Raw genomic sequence first — 18,934 nt, forward strand, 5'->3', positions numbered from 1 at the left:
AGTGATATAGATTATGGAAATTAAAATTATGAATTTGTTAATATTTTGTATGTTTTCTGTTGTTATATTTTATACTGGGATTTTTAATAAAAGTTTTAATCATACTTAGCATTTCAATTTTCCCATATTTCTGTAAAATCGCTTGTATCTCGAAAATTTTTATCAATTTTTTTCGACCTACCCACTAATTCTAATATTTTTCTACTGACTACCCCCTAATTCTATAATTTTTCTTGTAGCCCCCAATATTTTGTGTAAATTCTTGTGAATTGACACATTAATATGGGTAGCTCATTTGTTTTAAACTATGAAGTACCAGGAGCGCATAACGTATGAAGAGGTTTCAGTTCAATTTTTTCGAACTAGGACACTAATTCTAATAGTTTTCTTGTGACTACCCCCAATATTTTGTTTAAATTCTTGTGAAAATGACAAATTAATATGGGTAGCTCATTTGTTTTAAACTATGAAGTACCAGGAGCGCATAACGTATGAAGAGGTTTCCGTAAAATTTTTTCGACCTACCCACTAATTCCAATATTTTTTTGTGACTACCCCCAATATTTTGTTTAAATTCTTGTGAATTGATAAATTAATATGGGTAGCTCATTTGTTTTAAACTATAAAATACCAGGTTTTAAAATAAATATATTTTTGGGGAAGTTTAGACTGAAACGAGACGAAACAAGGCACGACGAAACACAGCAGTTAAAATTGAAATTTCAAGGGGCAACACGATAATGAATATTTTAGGTAGGTATTACTTTAGCATTGCCAAATGCTATTTTTGTTGCTTTATGCTCCCACGTATAAAAATTTATACGTGGGAGAGCCATGCTTCGGCACGAATGGGCCGGCACGACCGGAGAAATACCACGTTCTCACAGAAAACCGGTGTGAAACAGCGCTTGCGCTGTGTTTCGCAAGAGTGAGTGAGTTTACCGGAGGCCCAATTCCCTTCCCTATCCTCCCCTATTCCCTTCCCATCCCTACCCTCCCCTTTTACCCTATTCCCTTTTAAAAGGCCGGCAACGCACCTGCAGCTCTTCTGATGCTGCGAGTGTCCATGGGCGACGGAAGTTGCTTTCCATCAGATGACCCGTTTGCTCGTTTGCCCCCTTCTTTCATAAAAAAAAGGTCTCGCCTATTTCGTTTCGTTTTTATTAATAAATTTCAGATGGTTCTTACAGATATACGTAAAATAAAGCTATGAAATATTTTCAATAAAATATATTTACATAATGAGCAATAAAAACAATCTTAACAACTTTGAAAATACATTGATATGTAGATCAATAACAAAAATAACAATATTCAAACTACATATTATAATGTTGAAAACGTTCAACTATGGCTTGCAGTTTTCAAATGTGGCGAAATGAAAGTGAAAAAGACCTTTTTATGTCGGCTGTACACTCTCGCCGAGAGCTCTCGGGCGAGAGTGTACAGCCCCTTGAGCCCCTTGCCCGAGTGCGATCATGTACATTTTCGCTTAGTTCAATCGCAGTTATGAACTCAGAGAAGATGGACCATTACTTTTCTCTATGCATCGAAAGATATCATTGTAATCCAAATATCTATACTTAATCATAATATTTAAATTTATTTCTCACAGATAATGACGTTTATTATTGTTATTTTTCTGTTCTGCACTGTCTAGCGGCGCGACAAGTAGTGAAAAACGCGAGAGTGTACAGTAATGCGTTCGCTTTCCTCGCGAAACCCTTTGTCTCGGGCGCAAAATACCGACACCGGACCGAGAGGGCCCGAGACAGTCGAGACGAGGCGAGTGCACCCATTTACACTCTCGCACTCGGGCCGCCTCGCTGTGTCTCGGCGAGAGTGTACAGCCGACATTAGAATTGATGACATTGTCAAAAATCTGTCACTCAAAATGACACCATGCTGGTGCAATAATTGCAAAAACAATTGCACAGGTAAGTTACTGCAAAGTGCAAACTCATAAATATAAATAAAATTGTATTTTTTTTGTTAAGTAATAAAGATACCTACTTACGTTAACATAACTGTATAAAATCCGCTGTCTTTGTCAAGTGACTTTTTTAATATTCCAGACAAAATCAAGCAGGCCATGAAAAGCTATTCGCTGTGTAAATATTTACATAAAACTTATAGTAAGGTTTGTTTTTTTCCGCCACATTCAAAAACGGTTCTGAAACATTTTGTGCATTTTCTTGTGTTTAAATAAAAAAAATATAGCCCCTTACATACGAATAATAAAAACTAAGGAAAAGTAACTCCGTCAAAAAACATGCTCCACAATACTTGTCAAAAAAGTGTACGGTACCTTAGGTTAACACAATATTTGAATACATTTGCAATATTTAGTTAACCTTGAGCGGTACTAGGCTGACGTTTCATGACAGATCAAAAGGAACCAATTTTAAAACGGTAATAGTATGGGAGTTACGATTCCTTAGTTTTTATTATTCGTAGCCCCTCACTAATAAAACGATTCACAGACTTGGAAAAGGAGCTTAACAGACAAGGGACAAAACATAATTAAATAATACACAGAAGTAGTTCTTATTAGCATGAGGTTCACAATATAATATTTATATTATAATACCGTTTGCAAAATTAACCAAAAATGTATTATGTGCACGTGATAACTGCTTACATTTCAAGAATTTTTGGCAGCAAAGTATGAACGAGTACAAGCCGGCCCCTAGACGAGCAATTTTATTGTCAATATCACGCTTCAATTTTATTGAACTGCGGGGCTAAAATGGTCACATTTATATTACTTAATTCCTCTCGATCAATTCAGCAAATGAATTGTCAAAACTGTCAAACTGACAAATGTCAAATCAGTACAAAAATACAGAAATGAATTGCAAGCAGAGTTGCATTTTGCGATTTTAGAAAAATGAATCATATTATGATTCATATCATGATTCTTTAAAGCGACCATTTTAGCCCCGCAGTTCATTTGACAATAGCTATGTCCACACTATGCACTTTCATCTTCAATTTTCGTCATCTTCTGTCATGCAGCTTTCGTATTGGCGCAAATAGCTTTGTCCACACTATGCACTTTCATCTTCAATTTTCGTCATCTTCTTTCATTCAACTTTCATTTTGGCGCATTCAATAATTGAATGCGTCAACGACCGCAACGCCAACATTGTCATTTTTGTTCAGTTGCAGCGTCTGTCAGCTTATTGTAACATGTGCGACGAGAACACTTTACTGGGTGGAATATGTGCGGCTTATTTGGTCATAAGAAATTCCAGAAAAAAAAGAACAAATCGAATGTTTTAAATACGGCCAGAGCGCATGCGTCGCGGGCATACCTCACGTGCGGTGTTGACTGCGCTATAATATAACGCATGCCCTTGATGAACAAAAAAGACACAGTGTGGACATAATATACTTACTGAATTAGATTATTGGCGCGCAACCCTAGACGGTCAATAATATTACGCAATACGTAATATTGCACAATAAAATTTGCTCGTCTAGGCGGCCGGTAACAAGATTAAAATATAACTCACAGCGGATTTTAAAATGCAAGATTTTAGAAAGAACATTTTAAACTGTCAATGGCTTACTAAGCGATATAATATGTTTATTTATTTATTTATAAGATTTTGTTTTGGAATTTCTAAAGTATTTTTTTACCTTCCCTTGTTTATTCAATATAAGCAGAGTAATATTATAAGACAGTAAATTAATTTTTAAGTTTATGTTACTGATTATACAATTACGTTATATTATTTTAAACAAATTATACTGTTACATTTTTTTAAATGAGCACCACACCAAATCCCACTTTAAAACTAACAATTTAAACTATTTCATTAACATGAAAATTAAGACAAAATATGATAGCACAAAATGGTGCCATCGTATTTTTTCCTCATTATCATGTTTATAACTAAAAAAACGTCAATAAACAATAATTGTTTATTGACATTTTTTTACATAACGTTAAACAAATTTATAATACAAATATTGTATTCCACTTAACATGTCATTTTAAGTTTTTAATTCCATTCAACAAATATCTCAATGTCTAAAATCAACACTTTTCAAACATCTGATTTAATACAAAATAAAAGTTATTGTTTATTATAAATATAATATTGTCTGAATAATTACAAAAAAATAATTAAAAATTAACCTCGTTTCTAGTACCTAAATTATTCTTTTTAGTATTTATGTATAATTATTATTTTTCAACATAATATTATATTTCATTCAAACATAAGTTTGGCAGTTTGTTTCATTAATCATTACATTTTAAATAAAGTGAGTGTGGCATATTCCAATCAGCACACTCACTAGGGTAAACATGGCTAGTGATTGGACAGTACTAGTCATTGGACAGAGCACAAAACACTATACTTATTATGGGTCCAATGATTGGTACTGTCCAATCACTAGTCGTTTTACCCTATATATTTTTCTCTAATTATTCGTTTCTGTGTAGGCCAGTACAGAAAGTTTTCCTAACATTCGTACTAAAGAACTATTTATACAGCGAGTAACTATGCAGGATCTTCTTGTCTCTGTCTGACATATTAGAAAAGTCACATGTCAGAAAAAGACAGCGGTCCATTGTATTATATACGCTGCTTTATTATCTTTATTAGTAAGATGGTAAATATAAACAGAAGATTTTTAGTTAGTACTTTATTTCCATTTTTAATTTTTTGTAAACACCTACGCCAAAATATGTTCTTCTGTCAATCACTTTTATTTTTTCTCTTTCTAGTAATAATTGTTAATGTTTATTTTTTCAATCTTTTAATTTAAGGTCTCAAAGATAACATTGTTTATTTAAAAATGTCAGTCTTTCGTAAGTTATATTTGTCTTTAAAGAGAAATTGTGTCTTCATTTACTTAAGAATTTAGAATATTATGTTGATTTACTAATTATTATGTATGAGAAAAAAAAATAATTTTGTTGCAAGAGAAAAGAATCTAACCTATTATGATAATTTTAGACAAAATGTATTAAGCAGGTACTCTATTTCATATGATAGTATTTTTTATTCTATTTTTTTTAATTGTAATATATTATCAAAATAAATCATATATCAAAATAAATTTGAAATAAAAAGAAAAATAATTCTAAAAAAACTAACTGTCAAGTAATTTGGCGCCAAAGCTCTCCTTCTTCTTTCAAATTCTCACTTCAAACTGATTTGCCATATTTGTAACTTAGGAACGAATGTTGCCATCACAAAAACAGTTTAATATTCAGCTTGCTGTGGATGCGTATCTTGACAACTCTGGTAATGCCATTCCAATTACCTAGTAACAAAATAAGTAAGTTAAATAACCATAATATTATTATAAATGAAAAAGTGCTTTTCTGTTAAATCTTGACTTACAAAACTTAATCTAAAGATATTGCCAACTTTTATTAAAATTATTTAGTAGGCTGCATGGCGTTGGGGCATTTTTATACTTAGACTAAAAAATTTGCAGCGCTGCTACTTTCACTGTAAATTCTATACAAGGGACACATGATTTTGTTTTGTTACACTCTGTATACTGCAATTGGAGAAATTTGAGATTTGATAGCGCGATGCAGGATTGTGGCAGTAGTTTTTCTGCCACAACTGGTCCGCAGTCCGCACGTAGTTCATTGTTAGTTGCAACCTGTGGGCTGGGTCATGGGTGTCATATAACGCGACCAAGTTACGTAGGTGGGCACACGTAGCTTGGTCTGCCTACGTCGTCGGTTCGTCGTACTCACGTCGTCGGCGGCTCTCTCGTCGTCGTCGCTGTGGTAGTGCACGTCGAGCTCGGCGCTGTCGACGCTGTTCTCCCAGTCCTCCGACGACACCGACGACACCTCCATGTCCATGTCTGAAAGTTGAAAGTTGGAAATTATAGTCTGGTATAAAAGTGAAGAAATTAAAAAGTGGCAACATCGTAGTGTCATCCCTTTTTTCTTAGAGTGATTTGAAAGGAATGACACTACGATGTTGCCACTTTTTAATTTATTAACTTTTATGCCAGACCATAATATGCTTTTTTTAAAAAGGTTCGTCAACTTTTTATATTATCTTATTAGTTCTTCTTCTAGAAGAAGAGGAATCACTTTTTAGTTCCTGACCAAAAAATAACATAAAGTCTGTCTGTGTGTATGTCTGTCTGTCCGTAGCATTGCAACATCCAAATGGGTAAACAGATTTTCATCTAGTTTTATTAATTTGTTTGAAAGTTATCATGGTTTTAAGCAATATTATGTTATAGTCTACCAGAATCTGATGGCAAAAAGTGAGAAAATAAATTGACTCTAGCAATACTGGGGTAATTGGAATAAAACATTTTAATCCTTTTTTTCTTATAACGGCTGATTCTGTGTATTAAACATGCAAATATAAAAAAAATTCCAATGCTAAAAGATATTTTTTTGAAAATCTGCTGTCAAAAATTGCCATCAGATTCTGGTATACCTATAGTAATCATCATAAGCCCGCTCAGTGCTGGAAAATTTGATGTCTCTTTACTTCATGAATGGTTTTCGCTGGTTTTCTGACGAGTACGACAAGACCGTCGTACTCGTCTTACAATGAATGAGCAGTTTAAGCACCAGTGTTAATAATAATAATCTTAGTGCTGTTGAATTATTTTCAACACTTCTGTCAGGTGGCTTCAGTGGTTTTCTCCAACACACGACGGTCATGTAGAAAACCAGTGTTCAAAGGAGTCCACACTGCTGTTTTTCCATACAAACGTTGTCCCCTGTTTCCTCCCTGGATAATGCCTAATAATAAATGATAATGTAGAGTTATGATTTTTTTCCTGAATATCTATGGCCACTATTAGCATGTCCCTATGTTTTCTTTTTTTTCATAATTTTATTATTAAAAAAGATAAAAACCCAAAAAAATGGCCAGGTTTTTCCTCTGTGTTCAAACACCCAGAAAACAAAACTGGCTAAAATATACAAAAAAAATAAAACATAGGAACACAGCTCAAGCCTTGCTTTAATTCTTAATGAAAAAAGAACTTAAATCGGTTAAGTTTTGGAGAAGGAATCAACGGACAACGAATCGAAGATTTTCTGTTCTTTTATTAGAAATTTTGTCGTGTTGTCTCTATCGCGCTCTGCGGTGGGAGACTTGTGATTGGTGAGACAGCAATACATTTTTAATACCTATTTTCAATTTCTCTCGCCCCTGGTGTATCCTCTTAAAACTTACCGTACAACGCCGGATCAGGTAACCTCGGCGCGGGCGCAGCCGGCAGCCTCAACGCTGTGGCATTCACCGCCAACGCCTGAGCGCCATGTTGGTGACTCGATGATGCCTGTGTATCTGTGTCCGTGTAGCGTATGACTGGGTGCGCCTGAAAGAAAAACATAGTATTATACAACGTTCCCCGCGGCTCCACCGCGGAAATAAGGTATTTAGCTGGAACCATACATATTCCCGCAAAAAAGAATCTATAATAATATTATAAAAATATGTCCAGTAGTTCGTACTTCGTAAGATAAGCGCGTTCTAATAATAATTTTCCGAGTTTTTTCCACACTTTCCTCTGATTGCACAGACAGTGATTTAAGCTTCCAAAATTTGTACGATTATTTCAAGCATACATTATAATTTGCCCATAGCTTATATGTTTATGGTTTTTAAATTACGCGAGTCGCGACTAAAACCATTTTGTTGATTACGCCCTTTCCATCTCTAGTTTTCTATAGAGGCCGGCCCGGCCTCACATACAAAACAAGCGATTTTTGACTTTAACGCGGCGATTTTTTAACCTTAATGCGGGCAAAGCAGCGCGGAACGTCTAGTATATTCATGTTTGGAAAGAATGTGTTTGATCAGACAAAATTTTACTATCGCGGTTTATTTACCGCGATAGAACGACAACAAAATATTTTTAACATATTAATTATTATAAACACAAAATTCTGAAATATTGGACTGTAATTTATCACTGAATAATGTACGATTCCGAAAACAAAGTAGTTTTTTTTGCGAAATGGCGGCTGTTGACATCTGGGTCATGAGAACGGCCAAGTTAATTTCCCGAGGGACCATTGAAAAAAATTATATGCAGACAGACACTTGGTCGGGTTGTGTCAATTCAATGTTAGTCCTGATCTGTTGGCTGGGTTTAACATAACGCGCCCAAATAAATGGTCCGTCACCTGCCTATGAGTAAATTTCCATGACACCGAATACTTACAGGATGTGAGAGTTCACAGACGGGGTTCAGTCGGATGTCAATCATCTCCATAACCTGCAATGTGTTGTAGTCAAACTCGCGCGGCATCGCTGAGATCTGGAACACAGAATAGAATGTAACTTATTAGTAAACGGGGGCGCGGGCGTAGTCCCGTATCAACTATATGGGGCTCTGGAGCCGTTGCCCCAACGCGCATATGCAAAAATCTATAAATATCTAAGGTAAAATATAACAAATAATATCTAGAAAAGTCTCAATACACTTTACTTGGGAGAGGAGAAGAGGGGCTCAGCAAGTATTAAAAGTAATTAGTCATCAAATTGTTTTAAAATGGCTAAAAATGTATGTGTGCAACAATAATATGTGTCACACAGTATGCTCTCTAATACTAAAACTTAGTTTAAATCAATGAGGGTTTTTAATTCAATAGACTGTTATTTACGGGTTATTTACGTTATATACGTGGGAGAGCCATGATTCGACACGAATGGGCCGGCTCGACCAGAGAAATACCACGTTCTCACAGAAAACCAGCGTGAAACAGCGCTTGCGCTGTGTTTCGCCAAGTGAGTGAGTTTACCGGAGGCCCAATCCCCTACCCATTTCCCTTCCCTACCCTCTCCTATTTCCTTCCCCCCCCCCCCTATTCCCTTCCCTTCCCTACCCTCCCCTATTACCCTATACCCTCTTAAAAGGCCGGCAACACACCTGCAGCACTTCTGTTGCTGCGAGTATCCATGGGCGACGGAAGTTGCTTTCCATCAGGTGACCCGTTTGCTTGTTTGCCCCCTTATTTCATAAAAAAAAAAAAGTTGTTTTTAGGTTTGTAATCATTAATACTACACCTCATTATTATATAACTGTAGAAACATAAGTTCTGGACATCTCAGTACAGAGGTCGGGAACTCTTTCAGCTGGTTATTCTTCAGGTTGCAATGAATAAGGCCCTCCATACGGTCCATACAATTTGGTAAAGTTTCTATTTGGTTTCGGTCCAATGTCAACCATCTGAAAGAAGACTTTGTTCATAATCATGACAAAAAAAAGTTAGTGGCAAAAACTTTGTCCCATTGTTTGAAATAAAAAAAAAAATTACCTTGACCTTTCTAACTGTTTAGCACAAGTATTATAATATTTTGAATAAATACAATGACTGGCCTTGTACTTAACAGTCAACAATGATATTATAGCAAATCATGACGTACATATAATCTTAAAAAATTGCTGGAAGATGCCTTAAAAACACTGTACAAATTCAGTATGGATGGAGCCAGACTATCAAATTTCAGTAATCTTTGTGTGAAATAGTAACAAAAATGCATCTAAAAAGAATCCAATGTCAGTAATACCAAAACTGAGCACTAAATTTTTTACAGAAAAAATGTTAGTCCATGACAACATTCTAAGAGTCAAATGGCACACCGAAATGGCAGCACAGCGGCGAGCATTTTCAGTGTCATATGATTTTAAACTTTATCTTCATTATTGTAATACATAGTATCGTTTGAGAATTTGCGGCCGCAAGACTTTCCAAGTTTCTCAAGCGATAATGTATTACAATAATGAAGATAAAGTTTAAAATCATATGAAACTGACAATGCTCGCCGCTGTGCTGCCATTTCGGTGTGAATTGACCCTGAAAGGCCAAATTTAGGAAATAACCCAGTTAATGGACAAGTTATTCAATATTATACCTTTGCCGCCAAATTTTGGAAATAACCCAGTTAATGGACAAGTTATTCAATACCTTTACCTTTGTTTATAATAATAAATTACCTTAGTTTTGTTAATTTTGTCATTTCCTCAGGAATGGTTTTGAGTTTGTTGCCTCGCGCGCCGAAGGTATCCAACTTCGATAGCTTACCAATCTCCTTCGGTATTTCTTCTAAACCTATTTTGTTACACCAAAAAGCTTCTAGGTTCTCCAAATCGCCAATTTCTGGTATCAACACTTTCAACGGATTGTAACTGATATTTAAATTCACTAAATTTTTCAAGTTCCCGATCTCGGATGGTAATGCACTAATGTTGTTGTAATCTAGAGTCAATGTAGTTAAATTTAGCAGCTGTGTTATTTGGACAGGTACATTTGTTATGTTATTAAGATGTAAATAAAGATGCTCGACGTCCAAACACGTATAGAGTAACGTTGGTATTTCGGTTATTTCGTACGAATTTAAACTGATACGGGACTTCTTCTTGGCAACAGCGTGTTCTATTATTGCCAAAATATGATTTTCACGTATAAATTTTAATATAGCACTCATTTTGCACCGATTTCTGGTTACATTTCCGTGAAATATTTTTGCGTAGGAATTTTGTGGTTGTTTGGTTGACACTTGACAAATGACAAGTGACAATCGTCAGCTGCTATCAGGAAATAATGTTGCCACATATTAAAATGAAATTTACAAAAAATCTACTTGTAATAAGAATTTCTAATAGTTGTTATTTACGGTATTCATAATAATATTATGCAATTTGAAACAAAATAATTGTTTTATAAATATTTTCACCAAAAACTAGATAATGATGAACGTATAAAATGTTACTGCTTCCTAGTAGACCGGCGCGCACAGCTCTTGAAGATTTATTGATTTTCTAAAATTGACTTAACAACTCCACGGAAATAAACAGTGGATTAATTATTCATATCAATTAGCTAAGGCACAACGCGATTTGATTTTGTAAATGGGGAAGAGAACCGCTCAGTATTAACATGTTCCACAAACTAGTGTTTTCTGTTTTGTATACAATTATTTTTATACAGTGTTTATTAGAAACTACTGAATGTACGTATAATTAAACGAAATATTATATTATACAATTTACTTTATCACAGTGTAATAAACACCGTGAATTTCAGGTTCCCAACAAAATAAAACTTTACACCACACTCGAAAGGCCAGTTTAGAGAATAATGTTTTTAAAAGGCAAAAATTAGCCTATCGATCCTTCCAGCCTGTTGCTCCGAAGGCCCGAAAAAATTTCTACCCAAGAATAGAAGAAAGAAACGACTACGATCTTAATGCTTACGATACCGAGTATGGTGGAGTGGTATCTAATTTCACATCCTCGATATACGATGACAATCCGCCTTTATATCCGAATCCTGAAACCATATCAAAACATAATAAAGGTACGTGAAGCGCATATTTTCTTACTTATCACTTACGTTTTATGACAAAAACACAATTTCTCGTCCTCTTCTAATATATAAATAAGGCACTGTTTAGTTAAACAAGGTCCACTGTCTTTGTCCGTCACGTGACGTTTCCAATATTGCAGACAAAGACAAGCAGACATTGTATTCGTTATTTCTTGTAGGATCTAATAACAAACAGGTCGAAAAGAAGACTCAAGAGCCTGAAGTTGAATTACCAGATGATTCGCTGGCAGACGCTGACTTGAAGGAGCACAACATGATTGATAGTATCACCTACCTATATGGATTTAATAATTGCCACGGAGGACGAAATGAATGGATGATATTGGTAAGTTTATTAAATACCTACTTATCATCTCAATTCATGCGTCTCTCTCTGACTAATAATGGTATTTACGTAGCGCATAACATATCTAAGGTTTGCTGTTCTTGTCTGGCATATTAGAAGTCTCACATGCCAGACACAGACAACAAACTTAAATAGTTTTAAGTAATATAATATTACGATTTTTTCTTTTTTTTCAGATTTTTATAGCAAGTGGGTTGTCTGTGATATGTCCAGTAGTTACTCTATTATGGCTTATGTATAACAAAACTGCCTCAGAATTTCGAAGCTCGAGCAAAATTTACCCCATCATAACAAATCTATGCTGCTGCCTTATGACTTGTGCTACTATTTATATACAAGCAATAATGGTAAGTAACATCTTAAAATGCTATACTTTCTTATCAAAGGATTAAGAATTCTAGACAAATAAGTGGATTGCCTGACTGCCAACATATTTTACCACCTTGCAATTAAGTGAAGATGGCAATGAAGGTGATAAGTCTGCGCCTCTTAAACAGAGTGAATAGTGACTGATATCTAAATAGTTGTTATGCCTGAGCAAAAAAATGGCAATTCTGAAAGGATACAGGATAAGAACACAAGGATATTTTTGATCTTTAGATGCTATGAATACCTGCTGCCATGAATCAAGCCAGGAAAATTTTATTTTATTGTTTTAGGGCTCATCTTCACCTACGCGATGTGAGAGGATAGCTCTGGTGTTGCACTACACACATATCTCGTGTTCTATGTGGATAGTGGCACTGGCCGCAGCGGTCGCTGAGTATAGCTTATACGAATCAGTCTTACCCCTGAAATACAATTATTTATTAGCCTATGGTGTACCAGCTGTGATTGTTATGGTAAGATTGAGATTTTTGACATAATAAAAAAGAAAAATCTATGGTTCTACTAGATTATACCCGCAACTCTATTACGCAAAAATTTTATCGCGCGGGAACCGTGCAATTTTTCGAGATAAAAAGTATCCTATGTCCTTTCCTGGGACTCAAAATATCACCACACCAAATTTTAGCAAAATCCGTTCAGCGGTTTAGGCGTTAAAAGGTAACAGACAAACAGACACATTTTCGCATTTATAATATTAAGAATGGATAATGGCTATATCTACTTGATAATTTTTCTATTCCAGTTTTCCTATGCTCTCTCTTTGGAACATTACGAGATAAAGAACTATTGCTGGATGTCAATAGAGAAAGGCATGGTGATGGGTTTCATGATACCGGCCATGATACTGATCGTAATAAACACAGGAATCGTAATTGTCGGATTGCAGAGCGTGAATAGGAAACATTCGGAAATGCTAGCGTCTAAGATACAGGAGCTTGTCGATCATCATGTGGCCAACTGGCCGAAGGATCAGAATGAAAACGATGAGAATATTGAGCATAATTTCTCGCCAAGCACAAGCAGAAAGAACACAGACAGTACCGACACATTGGATAAAGAGTATGATGAGGATGACTGCCAATACCCGGAAACTAGTGATGGTGCAAACGACAATAATTTAAAAGAGGTAAATAATATACATGGTAGGTAATTATGTTTCCAACACTTCATTTGGCACAGAGTAGGTAACACGTTTTTAATACCCACCTTGACGTTTATTTTATCTTCAAGGGGGCAGCTCCCCCCTCTTGCCCCTACCTGGGTACGCCTATGCACCTACGTTCTTATTTTGTAGATGTGAGATTTAGATTTAGGGCAGGTTCCACTACAATGACCAAACAGCCCACGTTTTTAATCCTAGGAAAATATGAAAGCTAAAAGAATAACTTGGCTTTCAAACCTGAATATTATGTTTTATGACATTCTTAATGAATTATATCAAAGAAAGTTTTGTAGCACAGCTAATAAGCAACTACTTTCAGATCAACGACTACTTAAAAACACTACACGACAAGGGTTTTCTGAACATGCTTTACATGGATAACCTGTCGTTCAAATGGAGTTGGAATACTGAGGGCAATCAATTGAAGACATACTTGAATTTGTGTCTGGTGTTGGAGCCGTTCTTCGCGATAAACTGGGTAATGGGTGTGGTTGCTATTGAGAACGCAAATCATTGGTCCACGCCGGGTATTTACTTGATTCTAGTTTTGTCGATGGTAAGTAAACTACTCTGAAACTATAAAGTTACTTGTTACTTGGACGAAAAATTTATTGGACTTAGTTCTACTTAAAGTGAGGTCCAAAGATATGCTGTCCACGTTCGTATATTTAAAATAGGTACTTAATAATATACGATCATCTTAATGCAGTAGAAAAGTCATAAATTTTTATTCTACGTATATAATACTTACTATACATAATATAGATTTACGTTCCCACCATCCAACTTTAATTTTATACATTCGTATACATTTTCAGCACATATATTTAGCGGCTACTGTAATGACTACATTACCGATAGTTCAGAATAAAAATACGGAATGTTGCGAAGATGTCGTCATTGAACAATCACTGCCGCGGTCAAGGTATTGTAGCATTGAATAAATATTTTTATAGTAGGATCAGGGTTTTGTTAAAATTAATTCAATAATATCAATAGTAAGTAATAATTCAAATGTATTGGATTTACCGGGAGCCATGCCACTTAGCGACGCGATATTAAACCTTATATTATTATATCTTTTATTTCTGCCTTTGTTTAAAAATCTTGTTTTAAAGGCCATAGTTGCAACATATTTTTTCTCCTAAGTATATGAATTAAAAATGTTTGCAGGACCACCGACGACATACCACTTTTGGACCCAACTGTTCAGCAACCGAGCGTTACCCTTGCACCGGCAGACACAATAAGTACCATAAGTATATAAACTAGTATATAATTTCGCGTCAGGGATTTAATAAAATAATCGACTGTCTTCAAGTAGTAGAATAGTCCAACGTTTAATGGTAATATTTATTAAGTGGCAACACTAAATAAAAATTAGGGGAAATCTTCTGCAAGTCACAGTCCACAGAAGTTTTTTTTAATGAATACTGAATAGTACCGTACGTACCGAGAGATTGAATTTTGTAAATAATTTCGTATCGAAATTATGGTAAAATATTGTATGCAAAATCTATAAGTAATGAGTTTGAAATGTGTTCTAAATTTTTATCTATTTATCTCCTAAAGTTCTAAAACTGTAGATTTCTTATTACAAATAAGCAGTCTAATACGATACAATTTATTATAATAAGTACGATTAGTAAACTATTTCTGTAAAAAAATTAAGCCAGATTACAGCCCAAACAGTAAAATAGAGATACAGGACAGTATCGAAACAAGACGATCATAATAATTTAACTTTGATATTTGGTAGCGAAAATGCACGCACATTGCAATTTGCACAGTTGAGTAAATTGAATGTTTAGCTGTTAGCAGATTCCACGATCTTATGGCCTAATTTTTTAACGAATTATTTACAAATTACAAGTCATTAAGCATTAATTGAACTTTATATAACTGAGAGCTAAATTTTTATATTTTTCAAATATACGTAAATAATTTATAAGTTTATCTTACCTATTTAACTGAAACATTTTTTATATTTACTTACAATAAATCTATAAAAAAAATAATAAAACTATAAATACAAAACGATCTTTTATCTATATGTGTTTTTGCGTTTATTTTCTAGTGGCTCCCATTGGAACCTAGAAAATGAAATCTTTCTGTGTATAAAGATTTATTATGGATTTAATATTTATAATGGGCCTTAGCCTCTGGCGAATATTCTTAAAGTTTTAAAATTTTAATTAGGATTAAGGTTTTAAAAGATGTTGATAAAATGTAATGGAAACTTCTTAAATACAATACTATTGAACTCCAAAGATGTTTTGGCGCGTGGAATTGTGACATTTAACAATATGGCGACGATAGTTCTGATTTTAGCTATGCGCCAAAACAGTCTTGTTAACTGTATGACTTTGTGAAAACTGATTTACATAGTATGTACGAATATTTGATTCCTGTAAATTATTTTATAACCCTTGAAAGACATGCCCTAGTGTTTAGTTGAGAATGTATTTAAAACTTTATTTTTAGTCAAAGAATACCTCCCTATAACCTATTTATTTAATGGTTTCTTACTATAAGGAATTTCTAATGTAATAAGTCTGTTCATAAGTTTATTTATCTAAATTTCCATGATGATCGCAAGATGATCGCCGCCATTAAAGGTAAAATAACTTTGAACGGACTATGGATGACATACGTAAGACTAGTATAGACCAAGGATGATATTTTGTCATGGGCACGGTGTGACTCATCAGTATAGGCATGGGCGTACCCAGGTTCTGGGCCAGGGGGGGAGGGGCAAATTACCCAGGTTCTGGGCCTTGGGGGGCAAACCAGATTTTTCATAAGCTAGGTGTTTATAAAGAATAAAAAAATAATTATTTTTAGTTGTAAAAATATTGTATTGCAGACAAATGGCAAAAATTCGTTTAAAATTTTTAATTTTTATAGATAAAATAGTACTAGATAATATACATAGTAGGGACGTCACATGATCCAGGGGGGGGGGCAGCTGCCCCCACCTGCCCCCCCCCCCCCCCCCTCGGTACGCACATGATACCACGTATACTGGCCAGTCCTCATGACGCCACACTGTTGCTTCTTTCCGTAATATAAAACCTATCCTTTAAAATAAAAGTCGGCCACATGCAAAAGTGATGCTTATGTAGGCCATACACGCTAAGATCTATGTACGGTCGCAGTTATGCCTACGCAGGAGTCACTCAAAAGAATTGATTTTCGATTTTGCGCCGGTCGCCTGCGCAGGTCCAAAAAACTACACAGGTCTATTCCCACTCACATTCCGGTCTACCTGCGCAGACATACCTGTACAGGTAAACCTCTCCGATAGACCGTAGCATGGGCAGCCATTAGTGGCCGTTGGATGGGTTGGAGTAACATGTGACACTTTGCAAGATGGCATCGTTGGTTTTCTATCCTTGTAGGAATGTAAGACTATGTAATATTACCATTTACCGTCATATCCTTTATCTTTTACTCTACCCCTTGCGGACTCCTATTTTAAAATAAAACTTCACATTTACAATTATTGTATGTTCGCAATTTTAATTAATAGTGCTGTGATAGCAAGATGTTAATGGTTTATTAAATGTTTTAATATTGTACTGTTGTTTTATTCCATTATGAAAGCAACTTTAGAAATCGAATTATCACTAAAAGCTTCAGCTTCATTTATTAATATTTTTATTACTGGCAACCACTGCTTGTAGACTAGCAGCCAAGAAATTAGTGTACGTTAAACATCGATAGTTTGGTAATCCGATAGTATCGATAGTTTTACTAAAAGCTATCGATAGTATCGATAGTCTATCGATAGTTTAAAAGATTATAGGACATCAATAAAATAACAAAAGTTATACGAAACGAAGAGTTTTATTTTCAATTAATATATATAAATAATATGAAATAACAATAAAAAATCAACCTTCATCTTTATGGAAATTAAATATTAACTTTATTTGATTTTTAGTACTTATTTGTTGTTATAGCGGCAACAGAAATAAATGATCTGTGAAAATTTCAGAAGTCTAGCTGTAAGCGGTTTTTGGATACAGCCTGAAGACAGACAGACGGACAGACATCGAAGTCTCAGTAATAGGGTCCCGTTTTTACCTTAAAAAAGATATAATATTTTAACATTCTTTCCTTCGATTCTCGGGAAATACTTTACGAATCTCGAAAGATGAAAAGTAGCTAGACAAAGTAGCTAAAAATCTAGCTACAACTTTTAAAAAATTGTAGCTGCCTGATACCGAAAAATAGCTAGATCTAGCTACAAAGTAGCTAAGTTGGCAACACTGTTGTAACTGAATGATATACGCACGGTAATTCTCCTACCATAGAGAATAATCTCAATGGTTACACCTTTGAATGAATGAAATACGCACCCCTACCATAGAGAACAATCTACGTCTACGCATTTTTCACTATGGCCGGGGAATAACCTACATACACGCATACCTAGACTCTAGGGATGTATAAGTAATACTTGAGTAAACAATCGATCGATTGTTTTGAAAACTATCGATAGTATCGATAGCAATTTACTATCGATACTATCGATAGTCTATCGATGTTTAACGTACACTGCAAGAAATGAAATGTAAAAAAATATAATTTATAAATACTGACAATTTTAAGGACGACATCGCGATTTTTTTTTATTTTTATTTATTTTAAATTTATTTAATTCAGGCATCTTGGCCCTTGGCAATTACTTTGTCAATCTGTCTAAGCCATTTTTCGATAGGCACTGTGTTTCATAAAAAAATAATTTCTAAGGGCGTTCGCTGCGTTAAGGTAGCAACTCGGAAAGGGATCGGCACCGTATCGCCTCGAGCCGTTTAATATTGTTTGTATGAAACTCCCTACTGCAACGTACACTAAGCGGAACCGTAACGTAATCGCCTCGCCTCGGAACAGGCTCCGAACCGGGATGCGACGCGTGGACGGCTCGTAGTCCACCCGCTTACGACTCGTCGTCCACCCGCCTACGGCTCTCCGTACTCAAGCTTACGTTTCTTCGTCCACCCTTGCCCCTTCCCCAAGCCGTCGCCTAGCCGTAGCCGACTTGTCGTGCAGGCGCTACTGATACGCTTTGATTACGTGCATACGTTAGGTTGACGGCGAGGCGAAAGGCCATGATCCCTTTCCGAGTTGATGTGTGCTGTGAGCCTGTGAACTTTAAAGCTTGCGCCCGGTGCGGCCACCCGCGAGGCGTCCTCGTTTCATGTTATCCGATAGAGCAGCGCTATGTTGAGGCGGGTCAGCCGTCGCACGATTAGTATGGCGAGCGCACGGCGCGGCCGCCAGCGACGGGCAGCCGCGCCGAGCACACGCTCAACGCAGCGAACGCCCTAACAAAACACAGTGCCACATCAATCCATACTAATATTATAAATGCGAAAGTGTGTCGTCTGTCTGTTACCTCTTCACGCCCAAACCGCTGAACCGATTTTCCTGAAATATGGTATGAAGATACTTTGAGTCCCGAGAAAGGACATAGGATAGTTATCTTGGAAAAAATTAGGGTTCCCGCGCGAATTTTTGGCGCAACGGTGTTGCGGGCGTCATCTAGTCAGTAATAATTATTGGTGGTGTCCTACAGTATTTGAAAGACGGACATTTCTCCAATCGGAGTCTCAAACAAATTCTTATAAGTTTTTCAACTTTTCTTTGACAACTAGGATTGTGAAAATAAAACAACTTA

General features: G+C 35.6%; 2 protein-coding genes and 1 long non-coding RNA gene across 3 annotated transcripts in view; 1 reads left to right on the top strand and 2 right to left on the bottom strand.

Moving 5' to 3' along the window:
* Positions 1-18,934, bottom strand: part of LOC121737965 — a 380,295-nt gene that overhangs the window by 106,531 nt on the left and 254,830 nt on the right. The window lies entirely within an intron of this gene.
* LOC121737953 (leucine-rich repeat-containing protein 1) lies at positions 5,078-10,525 on the bottom strand. The gene is made up of 6 exons (XM_042129695.1): positions 9,958-10,525; positions 9,027-9,189; positions 8,182-8,277; positions 7,188-7,332; positions 5,732-5,844; positions 5,078-5,283 (listed from the first exon to the last, which is right to left on the bottom strand). Exons 1-6 carry the CDS (start codon positions 10,446-10,448, stop codon positions 5,230-5,232), a joined length of 1,062 nt encoding a protein of 353 aa, XP_041985629.1. The 5' UTR covers positions 10,449-10,525; the 3' UTR covers positions 5,078-5,229.
* On the top strand, positions 10,803-15,149 carry LOC121737948. The gene is made up of 9 exons (XM_042129688.1): positions 10,803-10,973; positions 11,048-11,320; positions 11,509-11,675; positions 11,873-12,043; positions 12,356-12,538; positions 12,829-13,212; positions 13,568-13,804; positions 14,067-14,173; positions 14,422-15,149. Exons 1-9 carry the CDS (start codon positions 10,901-10,903, stop codon positions 14,513-14,515), a joined length of 1,689 nt encoding a protein of 562 aa, XP_041985622.1. The 5' UTR covers positions 10,803-10,900; the 3' UTR covers positions 14,516-15,149.

The sequence above is a fragment of the Aricia agestis genome, chromosome 22 (assembly GCF_905147365.1).
Source record: "Aricia agestis chromosome 22, ilAriAges1.1, whole genome shotgun sequence".
Lineage (NCBI taxonomy): Eukaryota > Metazoa > Arthropoda > Insecta > Lepidoptera > Lycaenidae > Aricia > Aricia agestis.

Bases quoted from the DNA above. Each gene is read 5' to 3' on its own strand.
- LOC121737953 (XM_042129695.1), bottom strand. From the start codon at position 10,448: ATGAGTGCTATATTAAAATTTATACGTGAAAATCATATTTTGGCAATA. The intron at 8,278-9,026 runs GTGTAGTATTAA...TCTGTGTTCCAG, and splicing joins TACAGTTATATAATAATGAG to ATCTCAGCGATGCCGCGCGA. The intron at 5,845-7,187 runs GTAAGTTTTAAG...TTCAACTTTCAG, and splicing joins ACCTGATCCGGCGTTGTACG to ACATGGACATGGAGGTGTCG.
- LOC121737948 (XM_042129688.1), top strand. From the start codon at position 10,901: ATGTTCCACAAACTAGTGTTTTCTGTTTTGTATACAATTATTTTTATA. The intron at 12,539-12,828 runs GTAAGATTGAGA...TTTCTATTCCAG, and splicing joins TACCAGCTGTGATTGTTATG to TTTTCCTATGCTCTCTCTTT. The intron at 14,174-14,421 runs GTATTGTAGCAT...AAATGTTTGCAG, and splicing joins CAATCACTGCCGCGGTCAAG to GACCACCGACGACATACCAC.